At 36.4% G+C, this 25002-nt stretch overlaps 3 protein-coding genes across 3 annotated transcripts; 2 read left to right on the forward strand and 1 right to left on the reverse strand.

Moving 5' to 3' along the window:
• Positions 1 to 1492: 1492 nt before the first annotated feature.
• Positions 1493 to 3302, reverse strand: Caf1-55 (Chromatin assembly factor 1, p55 subunit). The gene is made up of 3 exons (XM_064060761.1): positions 3153 to 3302; positions 1873 to 2991; positions 1493 to 1825 (listed from the first exon to the last, which is right to left on the reverse strand). Exons 1-3 carry the CDS (start codon positions 3172 to 3174, stop codon positions 1683 to 1685), a joined length of 1284 nt encoding a protein of 427 aa, XP_063916831.1. The 5' UTR covers positions 3175 to 3302; the 3' UTR covers positions 1493 to 1682.
• Positions 3303 to 11656: 8354 nt separating this feature from the next.
• On the forward strand, positions 11657 to 12133 carry LOC135131719 (cytochrome P450 2U1-like). Its single transcript, XM_064059566.1, has one exon. It carries the CDS (start codon positions 11657 to 11659, stop codon positions 12131 to 12133), a length of 477 nt encoding a protein of 158 aa, XP_063915636.1.
• An 8128-nt stretch (positions 12134 to 20261) lies between these two features.
• Positions 20262 to 21890, forward strand: LOC135131720 (cytochrome P450 306a1-like). The gene is made up of 5 exons (XM_064059567.1): positions 20262 to 20568; positions 20617 to 20762; positions 20817 to 21004; positions 21059 to 21663; positions 21715 to 21890. Exons 1-5 carry the CDS (start codon positions 20262 to 20264, stop codon positions 21888 to 21890), a joined length of 1422 nt encoding a protein of 473 aa, XP_063915637.1.
• The last annotated feature ends 3112 nt before the right edge of the window (positions 21891 to 25002 follow it).

Consider the following 25002-nt stretch of genomic DNA (forward strand, 5'->3'; position numbering starts at 1 on the left):
AAAGGATGAAATGGTCGAAAAGGACGAAAAGTACAAAAGGGATTAAAAGGAGGAAAAGGACGAAGGACGAAAAACGACGCAAGACGAATAACGAAAAGGACGAAAGAAGAAAAGGACGAAGGACAAAAACGACAAAGGACGAAAAGGAGGAGGGACGAAAAGGACGAAGGACGAAAAGGACGAAAGACGAAAAGAACGAAGGACTGAAAGGACGAAGGACGATATGGACAAAGGACGAAGGACGATATGGACGAAGGACTAAAAGGACGATGAATGAAAAAGGACGAAGGACAAAATAGAACGAAGGATGAACAGGAAGAGAGACGAAAAAGGAGGAGGGACGAAAATAACGAAGGACGAAAAGGACGAAAGTGTGCGAAATGTTGAGCCCAAAAACTCAATTAACACGGTTCCAACCCGGAAAACGATCATGTAGAAAAGAGACAGATGGACAGACAAACAGATGAAACAGATGTCAGGCCAGATAGACAGGAAAGACAGAGCTGATAGAAAAGAAAGACAGACTAGGACTAGAGGAAAGACGTTTGATGTTCCTGAAAAATAAACCAGATATAAAAGAAAGACCGATCAGACAGACAAGAAAGAGGGACAGATAGGACTACAGATGGAATAGATGACGGAGAGGATAAACAATAATGACAGACCGGATACGCAGGAAAATACTAGATTCACAGAAAAAACAGAACATACAGAAAAGAAAGACAAACCGAATAGATAGAAAAGACAGATTGGGTAGACAGGAAATTAAGACAGGCCGGAGAGTAGAAAGACAGAATAAATAGAATAAGATAAACAGATAGGGTAGACAGCTGGATTTTCAGGAAATAGGGATATTAGGAAAAGACAGACAGAAAATAGAGACCAAATAGACAAAAAGAGAGACAGACAGATAGATAAACGGATGAAACCGATGTCAGACCAGATAGATAGGAAAGATAGATTAGATATGCACGAAAGGCGCCTGATATAACCTGAAAGAAAGACCGGATGTAAAAGAAAGACATATCAGGTAGACAAGAAAGAGAGACAGATATGACGAACAGATGGAACAGATGACATACGCAGGAAAGACATACTAAATCCACAAGAAAAAGAGATCACACAGAAAAGAAAGCAAATTGCATAGATAGAAAAGACAGATTGGGTAGACAGGAAAGACAGAATAAATAGAATAAGATAAACAGATTGGAAAGATTTGAAAGATAGCTGACAGGAAATCGAAACCAGAATAGACAAAACAAAAGAGACAGATAGACAAACAGATAAAATACCAAATAGACAGAAAGATCTAGTAGACCAACAATATTTTAATTCATTGTTGAGAAGTGACAAACATGACCAAGTACAACTTTTTGACAAATATTTACGTTACAGCGTTGCCATTTATTTTTTGACGTAAATTGTTTTTTTTTTTTGGAGTGAATTGCGTCATCTTTTCCAAATTTGGGGAATTCGTAATAAAACTCAGAACTACTTTTTGACGATTACTTGTTTATTTGTAAAAATACTTAAAATCTATCTCCAAAATCATGGTTTTACAGCGCGCAAACAAGTGCAGACATAAACTGAGAAAATCACATTTCAACATGAAGAAAATGTTCCAAAGAAAGAATGTAAACATTACAGGTAACACTATAAACTAACAAAATAAGTTAAAACACCTAATTAGCGGGAGTCTCCATATCGGCCTGTTGCTCAGGTTCTTCATCATTATATATATTCTCGGCCATTTGCCACACCTGCATGATATTATCCTCGGACACTGAGCAGATGACCCAGGGCTCGTTGGGATTCCAGCTGAAATCTACACACAAAATAAATTTACAACTACAGCAACAATATCGAAATTACCTGAAATCTTGGCAGTGTGTCCCCCATGGATGAAAAGCAGCTCGGGGGGCCCGTCCTCCGCGTCCTCAGGGCTCTGTTCTTCCCCGATCTTGCTCAAATCCCACACGTGCAGCCTCCTGTCGGTGCCTGAAGACGCCAAAATGGTCTCATTATGGGGGCTCCACTGCACTTGGAAAATTTCGTCTTTATGCGACTCAAAGCTGTGAAGCTTCAGCTTCAAGTTTCTCAAATCCCACAAAGCCACAGTCTTGTCGGCGCTCCCCGTAGCCAAAATAAATTCGGAGTAGGGGTTGAAACTCAAGCAGTTAACTTCAGCCGTGTGTGCGTCCACAGTGTGCGACGGTTTGCTCGTGTTGTTGCACCGAGTATCCCAAATCATCAACTTCTGGTCATCGGCCACCGACCCGAACAGGCTCTCGTGCAACAAGTGCCAAGCGACGTCCTCAACCACCGCCGTGTGCCCCGTGAAAATCGTCTTAGCATCAATAATCCGATTTTCCTTCGGAGTGGCGTTGATATCCCACAGACAAATCGTGTGGTCGTCACTAGCCGACAGCAAGTACCCGTTGAGGTTAGGGTTCCACGACAAGCCGTACCCCTCCTTCTGGTGCCCCCTCAACCGCAAATCCGGGTGACATTCGCCGTTGGGGTCCGGCTTGCTGGGGTGCTTTGTGTAATCAAAGACAAGCACGTCGCTTGAGGGGGTTTTCGTGGCGATGACGCAAGGGTTCTGGGGCATGTACCTCGCCCTGTTGACTTCGCCCTCGTGGTTGATTTTAATCTCGATTTCTATCTTCCCTGAAACCGAGCCGAAGCCCCCGAATTCGCCCTTCTCGTTGTCGTAGTGAGAAGCGTCGAACTGGGCGTCTTCGTTCGGCAGCTGCACGCTCGCTATCAGTAGGTGGTTTTGCTCGTCCGAAGTGTGAGTGCCCAGGATTAGTCGGTGAATGGAATGGTCTTTGCCTTCGGGTCTTGTCACGTCGGGGAGCCACTGGGCGGTCAAGGATGGCCACTCCAGAGCGTGTGTCATCACCAGGTCGTACAAGAAAGGGGTGTTTTTCTTCCAGATTTTGTATTCTTCGTTGATGACTCGTTCTTCAACGGCATCGTCGAAGGTCTCTGGAAGAGGCAAAGCGGGCTATAAATGGGGTTTATGGAGGGTTGGGGTGGGTTTGTGCACGAACAGGCCTTTTGTGTTAAGAAAAAGTGGCGAGAATCGGCTATTATGTTTGAGGTTATGGATATACGTGAATTGGAGAAAATTATAGCGGATTACTCACCGGCGTCGCCTTTATCACCCATTTTTTGTTATTGTTGCAACACTCGGTATGAAATCAAATAAGTTGTGATTGTAGAACAGTTGATGAAATCCGACCGGGTACAAATACAATGACGCTATCCCGCCAAATGGTTGCGACGTTGCCAATATCCTGATTACATCAGATGTCAAAAATGTTTTTTTGACATTTATTGTTTATAACACTGGCATATTTAACATTGTGTTACGTTATTGTGTTAATAAATGGATAATGAACAGTAAATAGGTGCTTATTATTTAAAATTGTGTTTTAATTTGTTGTTAATGTTATAAAGCGGATATTTGAAGCCTAGGGGCTGGCAGCACTGCTAGAGTTTGATTTTCACACCAAATTTCAAACATTGGTGTATTGTTGGTTCCCCTCTCAAGGTAACATTATTTTATTTATTTATTAATTCCGATTTCAAATATTTGCTTTGATTTATTGATATCTTATTGCTTTTAATTAAACCCGAGAAATAAAGCATGCACGATATGAATTAATTTTATTGTTCAGGTCACCTATGATAAGAAGTTTTCGATAACTCAGAACTCAGCTAATTGGGGCAAGCCTTCACAAAAATAAGCTGAAGAATTCTACTAATGTGAAGTCACAAAGTCTGGGAGCAGAATCTTTCTACCACATCCAGAAGATGCCAGATCAAGAAGAATATTGTAATATAACGAGCGTTGAAATAAAAACGACGTCAAATTGGCTTTCGAAATGTGAACGAATCATTCAGTAAGCCCTAAATTCACATTTACAAAGCCAGCTTGACGCCGTTTTTATTTGAACGCTCGTTATATGTGAAGCATTCCTCAGAGCCGACATTCCCTTATCAAAACTGAATAACCCCAAGATTATATTGTTATATTCTTAAAAAAGGCAGTTGGCGTCTCCGAGAAGGTTTTACATTTTTAAAAACGACTTTTGGGACCCTTGAGAAGGTTTGACATTCTTGAAAACATACATTTGAGGCCTTCGAGAAGGTTTTACATTAAAAAAAATACATTTGGGACCCCCGAGAAGGTTCTACTTGAAAAAAAGAGACATTTGGTGCCCCCGCGAAGGTTTTAGATTTTCGAAAAAACCGTTGGGATCACCGAGAAGGTTTCACATTCTAAAAAAAATATATATTGCCCCCCCCCCCGAGAAGGTTTTACATTGTTAAAAAATACAGTTGGGAACCCCGAGAAGGTTTTACTTGAAAAAATAGACATTTGGCGCCCTAGAGAAGGTTTTAGATTAAAAAAAAATCGTTGAGACACCCGAGAAGGTTTCACATTAAAAAAAAAGACATTTGGGACCCCTGAGAAGGTTTTGCATTATTAAAATAAGACAGTTAGGATCCCCGAGAAGGTTCTACTTGAAAAAAAAGGAGACATTTGGCGCCCCCGAGAAGGTTTTAGATTTTTAAAAACGACTTTTGGGACCCTTGAGAAGGTTTCACATTCTTAAAAACATACATTTGAGGCCTTCGAGAAGGTTTTACATTAAAAAAAAAAATACAGTTGGGACCCCCGAGAAGGTTCTACTTGAAAAAAAGAGACATTTGGTGCCCCCGAGAAGGTTTTAGATTTTCAAAAAACCGTTGGGACCACCGAGAAGGTTTCACATTCCAAAAAAAAAAAAAGTATATTGGTGCCCTCCGAGAAGATTTTACATTGTTAAAAAATACAGTTGGGAACCCCGAGAAGGTTTTACTTGAAAAAAAAAGACATTTGGCGCCCTCGAGAAGGTTTTAAATTAAAAAAAAAAAAAATCGTTGGGACACCCGAGAAGGTTTCACATAAAAAAAAGACATTTGGTACTCCTGAGAAGCTTTTGCATTATTAAAATAAGACAGTTGGGACCCCCGAGAAGGTTCTACTTGAAGAAAAAGACATTTGGCGCCCTCGAGAAGGTTTTAAATTTTTAAAAAGATCGTTGGGACTCCCGAGAAGGTTTCACATTAAAAAAAGACATTTGGTGCCCCTGAGAAGGTTTTAGATTTTCAAAAAAAACATTGGGACCACCGAGAAGGTTTCACATTCAAAAAAAAATATATATTGGTGCCCCCCGAGAAGGTTTTACATTGTTAAAAAATACAGTTGGGAACCCCGAGAAGGTTTTATTTGAAAAAAAAGACATTTGGCGCCCTCGAGAAGGTTTTCAATTTTAAAAAAGATCTTTGGGACTCCCGAGAAGGTTTCACACTAAAAAAAAGACATTTGGTGCCCTGAGAAGGTTTTACATTGTTAAAAAGTACAGTTGGTAACCCCAAGAAGGTTTTACTTGAAAAAAAGACATTTGGTCCCATCGAGAAGGTTTTTAATTTTTTAAAAAAGATCGTTGGGACTCCCGACAAGGTTTCACATTAAAAAAAAGACATTTGGTGCCCCTGAGAAGGTTTTACATTTTTAAAATAAAATAGTTGGGACCTGTGAGAATGTTTCATATAAAAAAAAAACCATTTGGGACTCCCGAGAAGGTTTTACATTTTAAAAAAAGAGACATTTGGCGCCCCGAGAAGGTTTTAGATTTTCAAAAAAACCGTTGGGATACTGAGAAGGTGTCACATTCCAAAAAAAATATATTGCCCCCCCCCGAGAAGGTTTTACATTGTTAAAAAATACAGTTGGGACCCCCGAGAAGGTTTTACTTGAAAAAAAGACATTTGGCGCCCTCGAGAAGGTTTTAAATTTTTAAAAAGATCGTTGGGACTCCCGAGAAGGTTTCACATTAAAAAAAGACATTTGGTGCCCCTGAGAAGGTTTTAGATTTTCAAAAAAACCATTGGGACCACCGAGAAGGTTTCACATTCCAAAAAAAAAAATATATTGGTGCCCCCCGAGAAGGTTTTACGTTGTTAAAAAATACAGTTGGGAACCCCGAGAAGGTTTTATTTGAAAAAAAAGACATTTGGCGCCCTCGAGAAGGTTTTCAATTTTAAAAAAGATCTTTGGGACTCCCGAGAAGGTTTCACACTAAAAAAAAGACATTTGGTGCCCTGAGAAGGTTTTACATTGTTAAAAAATACAGTTGGTAACCCCAAGAAGGTTTTACTTGAAAAAAAGACATTTGGCCCCTTCGAGAAGGTTTTTAATTTTTTAAAAAAGATCGTTGGGACTCCCGACAAGGTTTCACATAAAAAAAAGACATTTGGTGCCCCTGAGAAGGTTTTACATTTTTAAAATAAAATAGTTGGGACCTGTGAGAATGTTTCATATAAAAAAAAAACCATTTGGTACTCCCGAGAAGGTTTTACATTTAAAAAAAAGAGACATTTGGCGCCCCGAGAAGGTTTTAGATTTTCAAAAAAACCGTTGGGATACTGAGAAGGTGTCACATTCCAAAAAAAATATATTGGGCCCCCCCGAGAAGGTTTTACATTGTTAAAAAATACAGTTGGGACCCCCGAGAAGGTTTTACTTGAAAAAAAGACATTTGGCGCCCCCGAGAAGGTTTTAGATTTTTAAAAAAGACCGTTGTGGCTGCCGAGAAGGTTTCATATTAAAAAAAAAAAATACAAACATTGGGGAGCACCGAGAAGGTTATACATTGTTAAAAAATACAGTTGGGGGATCCCCGAGAAGATTTTACTTGAAAAAAAAAGATATTTGGTGCCCTCGAGAAAGTTTTCAATTTTTAAAAAAGATCGTTGGGACTCCCGAGAAGGTTTCACATTAAAAAAAAAGACATTTGGTGCCCCTGAAAAGGTTTTACATTTTTAAAATAAGACAGTTGGGACCTCTGAGAAGGTTTCATATAAAAAAACATTAAATTTGGGACGCCCGAGAAGGTTTTAGAGTTTCAAAAAAACCGTTGGGACCACCGAGAAGGTTTCACATTCCAAAAAAGAAATATATATTGGTGCCCCCCGAGAAGGTTTTACATTGTTAAAAAATACAGTTGGGATCCCCGAGAAAATTTTACTTGAAAAAAAGACATTTGGCACCCTCGAGAAGGTTTTCAATTTTTAAAAAAGATTGTTGGGACTCCCGAGAAAGTTTCACATAAAAAAAATAGACATTTGGTGTCCCTGAGAAGGTTTTACATTTTTAAAATAGGACAGTTGGGACCTCTGAGAAGGTTTCACATTCCAAAAAAAAAATATATACTGGGGCCCCCTGAGAAGGTTTTACATTGTTAAAAAATACACTTGGGACCTCCGACAAGGTTTTACTTGAAAAAAAAAGACATCTGGCGCCCCCGAGAAGGTTATAGAGTTTTAAAAAAGACCGTTATGGCTCCCGAGAAGATTTCACATTCTTAAAAAAAATATTTGACGCCCTCCAGAAGGTTTTACATTTTCAAATAAAGAGGGCCGTATTGTCACCTTTTCGGGAAAGTGGGGTAATTTCATCAATTAAAAATTGGTCTAAAGAGTTTCGACAGTACTTCCCTCGCTGTCGGAAACGTGACGACTGCATGCCTATTATGTTTTTTTTTTCGCAGTGGATTTCAAAGAATTCGGTTTTGTTGTTTCTGAGTAAATCAGTAAAATAAATTTACGCATTCATTAATTTTTTTGAGTCACCCTGTATATGCAAATCCAAAAAATATGAATGGAGTGATAGATCACAAGTACAGACTCATCATATTTTGTACATTTTAGATATGATTTATTCGGCAAACTTTCGAGCTGACGTCATCAATTTTTTGGAGGGGATAAGCAAATGTATTTTGACTAAACATTTATTATGCTCTTTATAACCTTAAAACATCTGCAAGATTTCAAAGCATTCGGTTTTGCAGTTCATGATTAAATCGAAAAAATAAATTTACGCATTCATTAATTTTTTTGAGTCACCCTGTATATGCAAATCCAAAAAATATGAATGGAGTGATAAATTACAAGTACAGACTCATCATATTTTGTACAGTTTAGATAAGATTTATTCGGCAAACTTTCGAGCTGACGTCATCAAGTTTTTGGAGGGGATAAGCAAATATATTTTGACTAAACATTTATTATGCTCTTTATGACCTTAAAACATCTGCAAGATTTCAGAGCATTCGGTTTTGTAGTTCCTGATTAAATCAATAAAATATATTTACGCATTCATTAATTTTTTTGAGTCACCCTGTATATGCAAATCCAAAAAATATGAATGGAGTGATAGATCACAAGTACAGACTCATCATATTTTGTACATTTTAGATATGATTTATTCCACAAACTTTTGAGCTGACGTCATCAAGTTTTTGGAGGGGGTAAGCAAATATTTTTTGACTAAAGATTTATGATGCTCTTTATAGCCTTAAAACATCTGCAACATTTCAAAGCATTCTGGTTAGCAGATTAAAAATTAAATTTCAAAATGTTGTTTTATAATTTTGATTTTTTTTCCAAAAATCTGGACGTTTCGGGTGAAAAGTCGATTCGGAGTTGTAAACTACATGTGTAGGACTATGTTATTTTATACAATTGAAAACCCATTTACTATGTACAATTTTGAAGTGACGTCATCGCATTAGTGGTGGGGATGATTAGACAAATTTTGGTTAGCGTTTTACCATCTACATGATATTCTTAATATAAGTACAAAATTTCACAACAATCGGTCGAGTACTTTCGGAGATTATCTGTCTAATAAAAATCCGGGACAACAGACGGACAGACGGACGGACAGACGGACAGACGGACGGACAGACGGACAGACGGACAGACGGACAGACGGACGGACAGACGGACAGACGGACGGACAGACGGACAGACGGACAGACGGACGGACAGACGGACAGACGGACAGACGGACAGACAGACGGAAATGGGAGACCTATTTCTTCGTCTTCTAGGGGTCATGAAAGATCGAGAAAACGTAAAAGTAGAGAGTCGGCCGACGGACTCGATTACAATACTTCCTTTGCTTACGCTCGGGAAGTAAAAATTTGTTATGACTTCATAAACGTAGATAGTACACAATTCGAGAGAAAAAGAGAAAAAAAAAACGAAAGCCAAGTTTGGAATCGACCGCGCGACGTCTGGGGTGGCATTTTGTTTCTACCGTTACGATACGATAACGAAGCGATAAATGACAAGGACGAAAATATAAATTTCATATGCGAAAGAAATATCGTTGTAGATATCCCACCCCAGGGATTTTGTTTCTATAGCGATAAAATTTCGGTATGTACCGATAAAATGTGGTCGTCTTTTTCTTTCACATCTGAAATTTATATTTTCGTCCTTGTCATTTATCGCTTCGTATCGTATCGGTAGAAACAAAATTGCAACCGCATTCCTAACTCGTAATCACTACACCACGACCGGGATGCCTTAATCTAATGGTAAACTGTCATACCATACATTATGATTTCAAAGCGGATTCATGCACCACTCTTATAGGACTATATTGTTGTATAATAGTGAAATCAAATAAACATAGAATTCTTTGAAATGACGTCATCAAATTGTTGGTGAGGATGATTAGCAAAATTTTGGTTAGCATTTAACCAACTACATAAATACACAAATTGTTACACAAGTTATCTAGAAACTGTTAAGCTGGAGTTAAATAAACATACAAGACCGAAATTTATAAAAAGAAATGTAATCTTAGATTCTATTATTTGTCAATATAAAATCCAAATTCTCTCTCAGGGCCAATAAAATGACCGGTCACGGAATATGGGTGGGTGATTTTACAGGTAATAAAATTGTCGGTGAAATGGAGAAAGAAGGTGGGTGGGGCTAATCATAATTTAATGATTGAGTCAATAATGTATTTTGTATATGCATGTCTTGCATATTTTTAATATTTTGACCAAAAATGTGTGCATTTTATGTGTAGATATATTTGTGCGTTCTTTTGAGACATATAATTCGAGTCTATAAGTATTGCTTCCTTGACCTGATATCTGCAACAATGTATCAATTAATAAATAATCGTAATTTCTTGAACTTTAACCAACAGATAAAGCACGCTTACGTTACATTGTAACGCATTTAGAATAAACCACATGTATCCGATCTTAAAATTCCGGAAGTGTCAAATCTTATGAACGGAAGTACTATATATTTTCCACTTACAAAAATAAAGGAACAACTTGAGTTTTAAATGTTGGCGATTCTATTTGTCATAATAATAGTGTTCATACTAAATACTACAAATGTTTACTAACAACCGGAAGAATTTCGTCCGGAAAAATTTTTGGACAGCGATGGCAAATTTTGCAAACGTGAATAATTTCTTCCTTTTCAGATTGGTAAGATGGAACAGGTGCCATAATTACGAATGCAAGTATACTATGGGTAAAAGAATGTGTGTTTTCTCAAAAAATAACTTTTACATAAAATAGATCCCAAGATCTATTCCAAGACCAATCTTGGAAAAAATGTGCACGTGGTGTCATTGCATATGCAAATTGATACAATCATTGCAAGATCGACAAATTAAAATGTTTGCTTTAATATAATAATATGTTTACGTGTTTTCACAATGTATTGCTAAATTTCGGCGTAATTTTATTACAATTATTTTATGCAAAATAGTGAAGATAAACTTCAGTCTGATGAAGCATTCTTTGTAATCTACATTGTATAACAAAGTAAAGAACAATGATAGTAACTGTATGTGCCCTACTAATACTATTCCTACTAATGAAATCTTTCCGTGCCAAAAAAACTCTCCCAGGTCCACGGAATTTGCCCATTTTAGGCTACTTACACAAACTGGATCCAAAATCACCACACCTGAGTTTAACAAAACTCGCCCAAAAATACGGACCTGTTTACAACATCAAACTTGGCTTGATTAACGCTGTCGTCATAGCCGACGTCAAAATATTGAAAAAAGTCTTAGCAAAGGATGAAACCCTCGGAAGACCTTCGCTCTACATTATAGACACAGTATTCGAAAATAAAGGTGCAGCTTGCCAAAAATATACCTTTGGAAACTTAATTGTTTTTGCAGGACTCGTCTTCACGTCTGTTGATCTATGGAAGGACCAACGCAAATTTTTAGCAAATTTTTTGAAAACGGCTGGGATCACTAAAGTTTCACCAAATAGGAAAAAGTGGGAGATGTTGGTGACAAACCAGGTTGAAAAAATTGTACAAGTAAGTTCTATAGTCTACAACTATTAAAATTAAATTATTTTTTTTAATTAATTAGGTTATGAAAAGTCAAACTCATGGTGTACCAGTCACTCCTTCAAAACTTGTAACTCAGTATGCAAATAGCATCGCTGATGTGTTACTTGTAGGAAAACAGTCTTCACAGGAAGACAAAACGGTTACCGGTGGTGAGAAAGTTGCGTCCGTAACATTTAGAGGTCCACTGAACTTTTTGCCATTTTTACGGTACGTAAACATTTAATCCAGATTAGTACATACATTTAAAACTGGTTGTTATAGTGTCTTACCACACTTCAAAGAAACACTATCTTCGGCAAAAAAATCCGTCAACAAAGTACGCCAAAATCAAAAGAAACTAATAAATGACTATGAAAAATCTAGTAAAGATGGTGTGCCAAATTTAGTTGAAACGTTTCAGCAACAAATGACTCACCCTATTTACAATTTCGACCAGCTGCAACACCTGATTTACGACCTATTCATGACTTTCAACGAACCCATAATCACGTCCTTACTTTGGATACTACTATTCCTGGCGCAGTACCACGAAGTGCAAGATAAAGTCCGACAAGAACTCCTTGAGGTATCGCGAGGTGAAACAGTGACAATGGACGACTTTGCTAACTTACATTACACTAGGGCAACCATTGCTGAAACAGCCAGAATTAGGACTTTGGCACCAACAGGATTGCCACACTCTGTCTCCGAAACTATTTCTGTTGAAGGTTTTACAATCCCAAAAGGCGCTATGATATTGCCATTGTTGTGGGCTATCCACATGGATCCAAACGTCCACGAGAAGCCGGACGAGTTTCGTCCTGGAAGGTTTTTGGACGACGAAGGAAATTTTTCGAACCGGAGTCGTTCCTTCCGTTTCAAAGCGGTAAAACGGGAATTGTAGACGATTGGAAGTAGATGTAGTAATTTTTTTCAGGGAAGAGAATGTGTCTTGGGAAAGAAATAGCACAGACGGTGATGTCACTATTTGTTGCTAATGTTGTGAGGGACTTTAAAATCGAACGACCTGATTCCTCAGCGCTGGATTTAACTGGTGTTTATGGTGTTGTGTTAGTCCCTAAACCACAAACCCTAATTTTTAAAAAGGTTTAACCAATTGTGACCCTCTTTATATAGAAAATTTTAAATACTATATTTTGACTAGTTTTTTTTTTCGAATTCCCAATTGACCGCCAAACCGAACAAACGTGTGCGTAGGAGTTCGTGTGTAAAAATTCAGTAGAAGTGCAAAAAGTGCAGAGCCGAAATTAGAGATAAACATGAAGAATGGAAGCGAGCTAAGAAAGAAATGGGAAAGAGAGTGGGCGAAGTAGAAAGGAAGAAAAGGAGGAAAAATGGAAGAAAACAAGGCAAAGGAATAAAGGATGCAGATAGGGAAAGCGAAAAAGGGAAGCTGGTACAAAATTCGGAGAAAAAGTGGTGAAGGTACTGTTTTGGAATGTCCAAGGGTTGCGAAAAAAGGGAAAGGAGTACTGGGACTACGTGGAAGAATTTGATTTGGTGGGGTTAGTAGAGACATGGGTACAAAGAGAAAACTGGGAGAAATTTGAAGAAACACTACCACAAGAATATGTGTGGGAGTGTCAAGAGGCGACAAAGGAAAAGAAAAAGGGGAGAGCAAGCGGGGGAATAGTAATGGGAATTCGGAAAGAAATACAAGAATTGGAAAAGGGAAGTAATAATAAAAACGGGCTAATGAAGAAAGTAATACAGCTGAATAACAATCGATGGGAAATAATAATCGTTTATAGCAAGAAAATGGAAGAAACCAAGATAAACATAGTTAAGGAAACAACAGAAAAAGGAGATGAAAAAATACTTATAGGAGGGGATTTTAACGCAAGATTGGTCGATAAGGAGACAAGAATAATAGATAAAGAAAAGGAAGAGAAAAGAGGATCAAAGGACAAAGTAAATAACAAAGAAGGGAAAATGTTTTGGAAGATAATAGAAGAAATCGGATGGGAAATTTTGAATGAAAACAAGGAATGAGATGAAGAAGGAGAATGGACATACGTAGGGGCTAGAGGAGAATCAATTATAGACTATGGGATTGTCAACGAAGAGGCGTGGGAAGAAATAGAGAGTTACAAAGTGGGGGCAAGGGTAGAATTAAACCACATGCCATTAGAAATAAAAATCAAAGGAAAAAAGCAAGAGTACGAAAAACAAGAGAGAAGAAACGAAAGAAAGAAAAAAGAAGATGGTATGAAAAGGGAATTCAAAGATACAGAAATAGACTAGAAAAAAAGAAATTCGAAGTAAAAGAAGACATAAAAGCTATGATAGCAGCACTGATCAACTTAATTTGAAAAGCTATGAAAAAAAGAAAAATATACATATGGCAAGGGAGGAATAATGGATAGAACGGAGAAGGTAGTGAATTAAAGAGAAACGCAATGGAAAAATTAAGAAAATGGAAGAATAACAGGGGAAGGACAGAAGAGTACTTAAAAGGAATGTGAAGAAAGAAAAAGAGAAAAACGAGAAGAAGAAGAGAAGATCATAAAGTCCCTGAAAACAGAAGAAGAAGTATGGAGATACATAAACAAGGAACGGAGAAGGAAGACTGAAGTCAGTAGGAAAATCAAAATACATGAATGGAAAAGACACTTTATGGAATTACTAGCTGTTGACACATAATTTAATCTTGAAGGGCACGGAAACGGGAGTCCTATTTTTTCATACTCTAGGATTTATCACAATCCTTAGCTTGCATTCGGGAGTAAAAAGTCGAGTTTTCAAATATACTAAGTATTTCGGATGCTTCTTACTTACTTTGTTATGTCAAAAGAAAAGTCATTCTTTTAACTCATTTATACAAGGTGATTAAATTTGCAAATTGTTAGTTTCCTCACATTTTTCGAAACGGCCGTTATATTGCATACAGTTTTGAATTTCTTTCCAGTCAAGTTTTTTTTAATTCGAAATTTGTCAAATTTGTCATTTTTGTTTAATTATCGCTAAAATAAACCCCACCGTCCAGATGTTATAAACTTACTCAGAAACGAATTCGAGAATGTCGTGAAATATAGGATGTTTAATTTTAAAAAAGTTTAATCGATTTTTTGTGGCTTTTCTTATGGCTTTGAATTCGCCAGTTTTTAGTTTTGTCGCTTTTTACACTTTATTGTTTCTTCTTTGTTTGCAATTGCTTCATTGCTTTTTTTCGCATTTTTTTTCGTTTTTTTCTTTGTTACGCATTTTTTGTTGTTTTTTTTTTGGCTTTTGCCGCTCTTTATTGTCGCTTTTTTTTGTGGCTTTGATTTCGCTATTTTCGTTTGTTTTTTGGTTGCCTTTAGTTTCGTTTTTTTTATCACACTTTTTTTGCTCGTTTTTTCCTGCCATTTTTGTCTCCTTTTTCCCTTTTTTGCTCGTTTTTTGGTCGCCTTGTTTGGCTATTATATTTTTTGTCACTTTCTTCCGACATTTTTTCCCAAATTTGTTTAGCTTTTTTTACCATTTTTGTCGCCTTTTTTGGTTGCTTTTTGTCCCTTTTTTCTTTGTCACCTTTTTAGGTTGCCTTGTCGTGTTTTAACACTTTTTTAACGCCTTTTTCTAACTTTTTTTGGCTCTCTCTTTTTTCGTCGTCCATTTTTGTCGTAATAACTTTTTGGTTTCCTTTTTGTAACACATTTTTTCGTCTTAACTTATCGCCTTTTTTAAATCCTTTTTTATCGCATTTTATGTCACCGTGTTTTCGCTATTATTTTACAATTCGCTTTTTTATTACATTTTCTTTGTCGCCTTTTTTTGCATTTTTTTAATCGCCTTGTTCTTTGTTTGGCTCTTTGGTCGAATTTTGCTATCGCTTTTAGGTTCCTTTTTTTAATCGTTTGAGGAGAACTAGGGTTTGCTAGCATGGGTGAAGGACTTTGTAAATTATGAACGCTGTATACTTTCAAAACAAATGGACGCCGTATTTTGTAAATTATGAACGTCGTACGAATTATGAGCTTATCATATTTAAACATTGTAAATAATATTAATTATGTTTAAAAATTATTTCATTATATTGTGAAAACTTATAGCGTTGACAGACCAACTTCTTTCGTTGCGAAAATTTCCCCAAAATTTAAACTTTGTCGAGTAAACGAATCACGGAACCTGTTAAAATAAAACTGAAGTCGTACTTGGCCTGTTTTCGGTCCTTTTCGGAAAAATATCCATTTTCTTTCGTGTTCACAGCAATAACACAACACATTTTCACTAATATTTATTGATAATAAATTAGAAATTCGCGAAAAGAGCCCTACTTTTAAGCCAAACCGGAACTCCGATGTTGCTGCCAGCAGACTGAAATCTAAACTGAAAAATGCGACTTTTGCTTAGGTAGCTCACGTGACCGTTACGTCATCGTACGTCACGATGAGATTGCAAACATTATTTTTCATATTTTGGCCGGGAAATTGCACATTTTCGGGTTTAATTTAATGATATTTGAACAAATTGTGTTTTTAGTAACTTTGTGTTGTTAAGAAAACGATTTAATTTTCATATATTAATACGTGTCGTATTTAAACATTATAAATAATACTAGATTTTCGCCCGCGGCTTCGCTCGCGTAAACGATTCGTTATGTTGAAGAACATTATTACCAACCTTCAAATAAAAAATGTGTTGTAGGGCATTAATACAATTTCCAGTAAAAATAGACATAAAACTATTTTTGCTCATAAAAATTTTGTCACCTCCTTTCATCTTCTTAGGGTTGGAATCCCGAAACAATCTGAAATGCGTGTTTCATTCTTTGTGTTGAAGAGTATTAATACCAAGTTCCCCGTAAAAATTTAAATTTATAGGAGAAATATTTTTCCCATACAAACTTCGCCGTCACTTTTCACCCCCTTCGGGGTTGAATTTGGGAAAATGCTTAAATACGGATTTCCTTATTTGTACTGAAGAGAATTAAAATGTACCAGGTTTCACGTAACGATGTAAATTTACACTAGATATATTGGTCCTATACAAATTTTATCACCCCTTTTTAACCCCCTTAGGGGATGAATTTTGAGAAAGCGCTTCTTACACGATGCCTCCAGTATAAAATGAACATTCTCTCCAAATTTCAACTTTCTACCATTAGCGGTTTGGGCTGGGCGTTGATAGGTCAGTCGGGACATTGCCTTTTATATATGTATAAGGATTGGGAGGTTGTGAGGAAAAATGCTGCGAAATAAATGAAGGAATCACAACGACGGAAGAAATGTGGAGCGAATCGGAAATAACAGAAGATGAAATAGGAAGACCGATTGAAAGACTGAAAAGAGGAAAGGCACCAGGAGGGGATGGAATCCAGAACGAAGCGTGGATGTTTGGGACAGAAGGAGTGAAAGAAAGGATATGGGAATTGGTAGATGGAGTTTGGAAAGGAAAAGGGTTTTCTCGGCAGTGGAGAGAAGGTATAATAGTCCCATTATTTAAAAAGGGGCAAAAAAGTGATATGAAGGACTACCGAGGGATCACTTTGCTCAATACGGCGTACAAGATATACGCAATGATACTAGATGAGAGGTTACGAATTTTTCGTCCCTATTATCCTTTTTTGTCCTTTTTCGTCCTTTCCGTCCTTCTTCGTCCTTATTAGTCCTTTTTCGTTATTCCCTTCCTTTTCGTCCTTTTTCGTCCTTTTCGTTCTTTTTCGTCCTTATTATCGTTTTTCGTTCTTGTTCGTGCTTTTTCGTCCTTTTCCGTCCTTTTTCGTTCTTTTCGTCCTTTTTCGTCCTTATTCGCCCTTTTCGTCCTTTTTCGTCCTTATTATTCCTTTTCGTCCTTTTTCGTCCTTTTCCGTCCTTTTCTCTCCTTTTCGTAATTTTTCGTCCTTTTTCGTATTCTTTTGTCCATTTTCGTCCTTTTCGTCCTCCTTCATCCTTATTATCCCTTTTCGTCCTTCTTCGTCATTTTTCGTCCTTTTTCGTCCTTTCCCATCCTTTTCGTCCTTTTTCATCCTAATTATCCTTTTTCGTCCTTTTTTCGTCCTTATTATCCTCTTTCGTATTTTTTGGTCTTTTTTCGTCCTTTTCCGTCCTTTTTCGTCTTCTTTTGGCCATTTTCGTCCTTTTCGTCCTCCTTCATCCTTATTATCCCTTTTCGTCCTTCGTCGTTTTTCGTCCTTTTTCGTCCATTCCCATCCTTTTCGTCCTTTTTCATCCTAATTATCCTTTTTCGTCCTTTTTTCGTCCTTATTATCCTCTTTCGTATTTTTTGGTCTTTTTTCGTCCTTTTCCGTCCTTTTCGTTCTTTTTCGTCCTTTTCGTCCTTTTTGGTCCTAATTATCCTTTTTCGTCCTTTTTCGTCCTTTTCATCCTTTTCGTACTGTTTCGTCCTTATATCCTTTTTCGTCCTTATTATCCTTTTTCGTCCTTATCATCCTTTTTCGTCCTTGTTCGTCCTTTTTTGTCCTTATTTGTTCTTTTCGTCCTTTTTCGTCCTTCTTCTTCCTTTTTCGTCCTTGTTCGTGCTTTTCGTCCTTTGTCGTCCTTTTTCGTCCTTATTATCCTTTTTCGTCCTTTTTTATCCTCTTTCGTCCTTTGTCGCCCTTTTGTCCTTTTTCGTCCTGTTTCGTCTTTTTTCTTCCTTATTATCCTATTTCGTCCTTGTTCGTCCTTTTTCGTCCTTGTTCGTCCTTTTTCGCCCTTTGTTGTCCTTTTTCGTCATTTTTCGTCCTTATTATCCTTTTTTGTCCATTTTCGTCTTTATTATCCTTTTGCGTCCGTTTCGCCCTTTTTCGTCCTGTTTCGTCCATTTTCGTCCTTGTTCGTCCTTTTTCATCCTTATTAGTCCTTTTTCGTCGTTTTCGTTCGTTTTCATCCCCCTCCAAATTTTCCGTCCTTTTCGTCCTTTTTCGTCCTTTTCGTCGTTTTCCTCGTTTTCGTCCTTTTTCCACCTTTTCGTCCTTTTTCGCCCTTTTTCGTCGTTTTCGCCCTATTTCGCCCTTTTTCGTCCTTTATCGTCCTTTTCTAAATTTTTCGTCCCCTTCGTCCTTTTCGTCGTTTTCGTCCTTTTTGGTGCTTTTTTGGTCTCGCAGTATGGATGCTAAAAATAAAAAAAAGTTCAGGTAAAAGTGTTCTCCTTTTTGAGATAAAAATAATTAAAATTTATGTCCAAATTCGTTGTACGCCTCTGATAAAAAGTCGTCTTTCGTTTCTATAGCAACAAAAGTGTCTCTAATTTTTTTATTATAGTTACAGTTGCTAGGATTTACTAAAGTAAATTAATTTTACCTATTTATCCTTCAGTAGCGTCTAAAAAGGTTGGATAAGGGTTAATTTTCCCATTATAATTTTGATGACACAAAATAAGTTTTTCAGACTTCTTAGGCTTCACGAAGAACTGTCAATTTTGTTGTACGTACCTTTCAATAACACTCTGTATAAAGTACAAACTTTAAATCCAACATAAAACCATTTTAAATTTCGCGGTCTGTCAAATGGTGTCAATAATTTTTGTTTTTGTTAAGTTTCCGCCAGGTTTGCTCCACGATGACGATGCTATGTGTTTTCTAAGGGCTATAAATAGTGTAATATAACGAGGGTTCAAATAAAAACGACCTCAGAGCCTATATTTCTTTATCAAAACTGAATAATCCCAAGCTCATATTGTCATATTCTTAAAAAAGGGAGTTGGCGCCTTCGAGAAGGTTTTACATTTAAAATTTTAAATCTTACGATTCTACCGCTTGTCAAAATAGAATTGAATTCCCAGTTTACAGTTTACAAAATTATCAATGAAATGGAAAAAGCAGTTGAGAGGAGTTTGGGTATTTTCTACAGTTTTATAAGCAAAGAGTAGCCCCGCCCACCCACCCCCTCTTCACTCCAGTGACCACTCTTATTATTATTGTTAATTAATGACAACGTCATTATTTTGTTAGAATGTTACTCAAATCTGTTGAACCGTTGGTGAGAAGATACACAAATTGTTAAACAAGGTGTCTAGAAAGTGTTAAGCTAGAGTTAAATAAACATACAAGACTAAAATTTATAAAAAAAAAATGTAATAGAGCTAATAAAATGACCGATCTTGGACCGTGGGTGGGGCCAGTCAATGAAATTGAGAAAGGAGGTGGGCGGGGCTAAGTTGAGCTTTGACCTTTTTTCTACAATCTTATAAGCAAATAATAATAATTTAATAATTTAGTCAATAATGTTAAAAAAATGTTATTTTCTTATTTTTTTTTTATATTTTGACCAAAAATGTGTGCATATTATATGCATATTGCAGCGATATTTTGGTGCATACAATTCGAGCCTTAACTATGAGTATTGGTTCCTTGACCTGATACCTGCAATACTGTATAGGTTAGTAAGTAAATATTGATGTTTTGAACTTTAACCAACAGATAAAGCATGATTACATTGGATCTAGTTTTAAAATTCCTCAAGTGTCAAATCTTACGAACATAAGTACCTACTGTTTTCCACTTAGAAAAATAAAGCAACAACTTGAGTTTTAAATATTAGCGATTCTACTTGTCATACTAAATCTTCTTATGTGAAAAGACCCAAATGTTTACGAAAAAATTTCGTCCCGAAAAATTTTTGAACAACGATGGCAAATTTTGTAAATTTGAACTATTTCTTCCTTTTCAGATTGGTAAGATGAAACAGGTATCATAATTACGAACACAAGGATACTTTAGGTAAAAGAATGTGTGTTGGTGAAGATACAGCAACAACGATTATATCAATATTTGGTGATAGTGTTTTCCAAAGTTTTGAAATATGTACATAAATAGATTTCACGGGAGTCTCAAAAAATAACTTTTGTAAAAACGTTTACTTAGTGTCATTGCGTATGCAAATTAATGTAATCATTGTAACGTCAATAAATAAAAATGCTTTTCAGATAATAATATGTTTAAGTACGCGTTTTTTACGTTCACTCATAATTACGCAATATTAAATTTCGCGTAATTTTATTGCAGTCCTCTTACGCAAAATAATATACACAAAGTTCAGTTTTATAAAGCAGTGCTTTGTAGTCTACACTATAAAATAAAGCAAAAAACAATGATCGTGACCGTGTGTGCCCTAGTACTACTAATTCTTCTACTCAAATCTTTCCGTGCCAAAAAAACTCTCCCAGGTCCATGGAATTTGCCCATTCTAGGCTACTTACACAAACTGGATCCAAAATCACCACACCTGAGTTTAACAAAACTCGCCCAAAAATACGGACCTGTTTATAACATCAAACTTGGCTCGATTAACGCTGTCGTCATAGCCGACGTCAAAATATTGAAAAAAGTGTTAGCAAAGGATGAAACCCTCGGAAGACCTTCGCTTTTCATGATAGACACAGTATTCGAAAATAAAGGTGCAGCTTGCCAAAAATACACCTTTGGAAACTTAATTGTTTTTGCAGGACTCGTGTTCACGTCTGTTGATCTATGGAAGGACCAACGCAAATTTTTGGCAAATTTTTTGAAAACGGCAGGGATCAGTAAAGTTTCACCAAATAGGAAAAAGTGGGAGATGTTGGTGACAAACCAGGTTGAAAAAATTCTACAAGTAAGTTCTACAGTCTACAACTATTAAAACTATTTTTTTTTTTTAATTAATTAGGTTATGAAAAGTCAAACTCATGGTGTACCAGTCAATCCTTCAGAATTTGTAACTCAGTATGCAAATAGCATCGCTGAACTGTTACTTGTAGGAAAACAGTCTTCACAGGAAGACAAAACGGTTACCGGTGGTGAGAAAGTTGCGTCCGTAACATTTAGAGGTCCACTGAACTTTATGCCATTTTTACGGTACGTAAACATTTAATCCAGATTAGTACATACATTTAAAACTGGTTGTTATAGTGTCTTACCATATTTCAAAAAAACACTATCTTCGGCAAAACAATCCGTCAACAAAGTACGCCAAAATCAAAGAAAACTAATAACTGACTTTGAAAAATCAAGTAAAGATGGTGTGCCAAATTTAGTTGAAACGTTTCAGCAACAAATGTCTCACCCTATTTACAATTTCGACCAGCTGCAACACCTGATTTATGACCTATTCATGACTTTCAACGAACCCATAATCACGTCCTTACTTTGGATACTACTATTCCTGGCGCAGTACCACGAAGTGCAAGATAAAGTCCGACAAGAACTGTTTGAGGTATCGCTAGGTGAAACAGTGACAATGGACGACTTTGCTAACTTACATTACACTAGGGCAACCATTGCTGAAACAGCCAGAATTAGAACTTTGGCACCAACAGGATTGCCGCACTCTGTCTCCGAAACTATTTGTGTTGAAGGTTTTACAATTCCAAAAGGCGCTATGATATTGCCATTGTTGTGGGCCATTCACATGGATCCAAATCTCCACGAGAAGCCGGACGAGTTTCGTCCTGGAAGGTTTTTGGACGACGAAGGAAAATTTTTCGAACCGGAGTCGTTCCTTCCGTTTCAAAGCGGTAAAACGGGAATTGTAGACGATTGGAAGTAGATGTAGTAATTTTTTTCAGGGAAGAGAATGTGTCTTGGGAAAGAAATAGCACAGACGGCGATGTCACTATTTGTTGCTAATGTTGTGAAGGATTTTAAAATCGAACGACCTGATTCCTCAGTGCTGGATTTAACTGGTGTTTATGGTGTTGTGTTAGTCCCTAAACCACAAACCCTAATTTTTAAAAAGATTTAACCAATTGTGACCCTCTTTACATAGAAAATTTTAAATACTATATTTTGACTAGTTTTTTTTTTCGAATTCCCAATTAACCGCCAAACCGAACAAACGTGTGCGTAGGAGTTCGTGTGTAAAAATTCAGTAGAAGTGCAAAAAGTGCAGAGCCGAAATTAGAGATAAGCATGAAGAATGGAAGCGAGCTAAGTAAGAAATGGGAAAGAGAGTGGATGAAGTAGAAAGTCAACTAGATCGAATGGAGAGAGAAAAGAGAAGAAACAAAGTAGTGATGATGGGATTGGAACAGGAGAACAGAAGCAGATAATTGAAAAGGTGTAGTGGAATTCGAAAATAGAGAAGAAAAAATAAATGTAATGAAAAGCAAGAACTTAAAAGGGTCGTCAATTTACATAAATGATGATGGCAGAAATTTTGAATGGAATGAAAAAGAGGGCAGAAAATTTTTAGTAAAGAGCCAAAAGAAAAGGAAGAAAATGAGGAAAAATGGAAGGAAACAAGGCAAAGGAACAAAGGATGCAGATAGGGAAAGCGGAAAAGGGAAGCTGGTACAAAATTAGGAGAAAAAGGGGTGAGGTACTGTTTTGGAATGTCCAAGGGTTGCGAAAAAAGGAAAAGGAGTTCTGGGACTACGTGGAAAAATTTAATGTGGTAAGGCTATTAGAGACATGGGTACAAAGAGAAAACTGGGAAAAATTTGAAGAAACACAACCACAAGAATATGTGTGGGAGTGTCAAGAGGCGACAAAGGAAAAGAAAAAGGGGAGAGCAAGCGGGGGAATAGTAATGGGAATTCGGAAAGAAATACAAGAATTGGAAAAGGGAAGTAATAATAAAAACGGGCTAATGAAGAAAGTAATACAGCTGAACAACAATCGATGGGAAATAATAATCGTTTAAGCAAGAAAATGGAAGAAACCAAGATAAACATAGATAAGGAAACAACAGAAAAAGGAGATGAAAAAATAACGCAAGATTGGTCGATAAGGAGACAAGAATAATAGATAAAGAAAAGGGAGAGAAAAGAGGATCAAAGGACAAAGTAAATAACAAAGAAGGGAAAATGTTTTGGAAGATAATAGAAGAAATCGGATGGGAAATTTTGAATGAAAACAAGGAAGGAGATGAAGAAGGAGAATGGACATACGTAGGGGCTAGAGGAGAATCAATTATAGACTATGGGATTGTCAACGAAGAGGCGTGGGAAGAAATAGAGAGTTACAAAGTGGGGGAAAGGATAGAATTAAACCACATGCCACTAGAAATAAAAATCAAAGGAAAAGAGCAAGAGTACGAAAAACAAGAGAGAAGAAAAGAAAGAAAGAAAAAAGAATATGGGATGAAGAAGGAATTCAAAGATACAGAAGTAGACTAGAAAAAAAGAAATTCGAAGTAAAAGAAGACATAGGAGCTATGATAGCAGAACTGATCAACTTAATTTGAAAAGCTATGAAAAAAAGAAAAATATACATATGGCAAGGGAGGAATAATGGATGGAACGGAGAAGGTAGTGAATTAAAGAGAAACGCAATGGAAAAATTAAGAAAATGGAAGAATAACAGGGGAAGGACAGAAGAGTACTTAAAAGCAATGTGAAGAAAGAAAAAGAGAAAAACGAGAAGAAGAAGAGAATATCATAAAGTCCCTGAAAACAGAAGAAGAAGTATGGAGATATATAAACAAGGAACGGAGAAGGAAGACTGAAGTCAGTAGGAAAATCAAAATACATGAATGGAAAAGACACTTTATGGAATTACTAGCTGTTGACACATAATTTAATCTTGAAGGGCACGGAAACGGGAGTCCTATTTTTTCATACTCTAGGATTTATCACAATCCTTAGCTTGCATTCGGGAGTAAAAAGTCGAGTTTTCAAATATACTAAGTATTTCGGATGCTTCTTACTTACTTTGTTATGTCAAAAGAAAAGTCATTCTTTTAACTCATTTATACAAGGTGATTAAATTTGCAAATTGTTAGTTTCCTCACATTTTTCGAAACGGCCACTATATTGCATACAGTTTTGAATTTCTTTCCAATCAAGTTTTTTTTAATACGAAATTTGTCAAATTTGTCATTTTTGTTTAATTATCGCTAAAATAAACCCCACCGTCCAGATGTTATAAACTTACTCAGAAACGAATTCGAGAATGTCGTGAAATACAGGATGTTTAATTTTAAAAAAGTTTAATCGATTTTTTGTGGCTTTTCTTATGGCTTTGAATTCGCCAGTTTTTAGTTTTGTCGCTTTTTACACTTTATTGTTTCTTCTTTGTTTGCAATTGCTTCATTGCTTTTTTTCGCATTTTTTGTCGTTTTTTTCTTTGTTACGCATTTTTTGTTGTTTTTTTATGGCTTTTGCCGCTCTTTATTGTCGCTTTTTTTGTGGCTTTGATTTCGCTATTTTCGTTTGTTTTTTGGTTGCCTTTAGTTTCGTTTTTTTTAATCACACTTTTTTTGCTCGTTTTTTCCTGCCATTTTTGTCTCCTTTTTCCCTTTTTTGCTCGTTTTTTGGTCACCTTGTTTGGCTATTATATTTTTTGTCACTTTCTTCCGACATTTTTTCCCAAATTTGTTTAGCTTTTTTTACCATTTTTGTCGCCTTTTTTGGTTGCTTTTTGTCCCTTTTTTCTTTGTCACCTTTTTAGGTTGCCTTGTCGTGTTTTAATACTTTTTTAACGCCTTTTTCTCACTTTTTTTGGCTCTCTCTTTTTTCGTCGTCCATTTTTTGTCGTAATAACTTTTTGGTTCCCTTTTTGTAACACATTTTTTCGTCTTAACTTATCGCCTTTTTTAAATCCTTTTTTATCGCATTTTATGTCACCGTGTTTTCGCTATTATTTTACAATTCGCTTTTTTATTACATTTTCTTTGTCGCCTTTTTTTGCATTTTTTTAATCGCCTTGTTCTGTGTTTGGCTCTTTGGTCGAATTTTGCTATCGCTTTTAGGTTCCTTTTTTTAATCGTTTGAGGGGAACTAGGGTTTGCTAGCATGGGTGAAGGACTTTGTAAATTATGAACGCTGTACTTTCAAAACAAATGGACGCCGTATTTTGTAAATTATGAACGTCGTACGAATTATGAGCTTATCATATTTAAACATTGTAAATAA

Source organism: Zophobas morio, unplaced genomic scaffold (genome assembly GCF_036711695.1).
Source record: "Zophobas morio isolate AGI-343-1 ecotype UQ-CSIRO unplaced genomic scaffold, CSIRO_AGI_Zmor_V1 ptg000021l, whole genome shotgun sequence".
Lineage (NCBI taxonomy): Eukaryota > Metazoa > Arthropoda > Insecta > Coleoptera > Tenebrionidae > Zophobas > Zophobas morio.

Bases quoted from the DNA above. Each gene is read 5' to 3' on its own strand.
- Caf1-55 (XM_064060761.1), bottom strand. From the start codon at position 3,174: ATGGGTGATAAAGGCGACGCCG. The intron at 2,992-3,152 runs GTGAGTAATCCG...TGCCTCTTCCAG, and splicing joins GGGTGATAAAGGCGACGCCG to AGACCTTCGACGATGCCGTT. The intron at 1,826-1,872 runs GTAATTTCGATA...TTTTGTGTGTAG, and splicing joins ACACACTGCCAAGATTTCAG to ATTTCAGCTGGAATCCCAAC.
- LOC135131719 (XM_064059566.1), top strand. From the start codon at position 11,657: ATGACTCACCCTATTTACAATTTCGACCAGCTGCAACACCTGATTTAC.
- LOC135131720 (XM_064059567.1), top strand. From the start codon at position 20,262: ATGATCGTGACCGTGTGTGCCCTAGTACTACTAATTCTTCTACTCAAA. The intron at 20,569-20,616 runs GTGCAGCTTGCC...TTGTTTTTGCAG, and splicing joins CACAGTATTCGAAAATAAAG to GACTCGTGTTCACGTCTGTT. The intron at 21,005-21,058 runs GTACGTAAACAT...TGGTTGTTATAG, and splicing joins AACTTTATGCCATTTTTACG to TGTCTTACCATATTTCAAAA.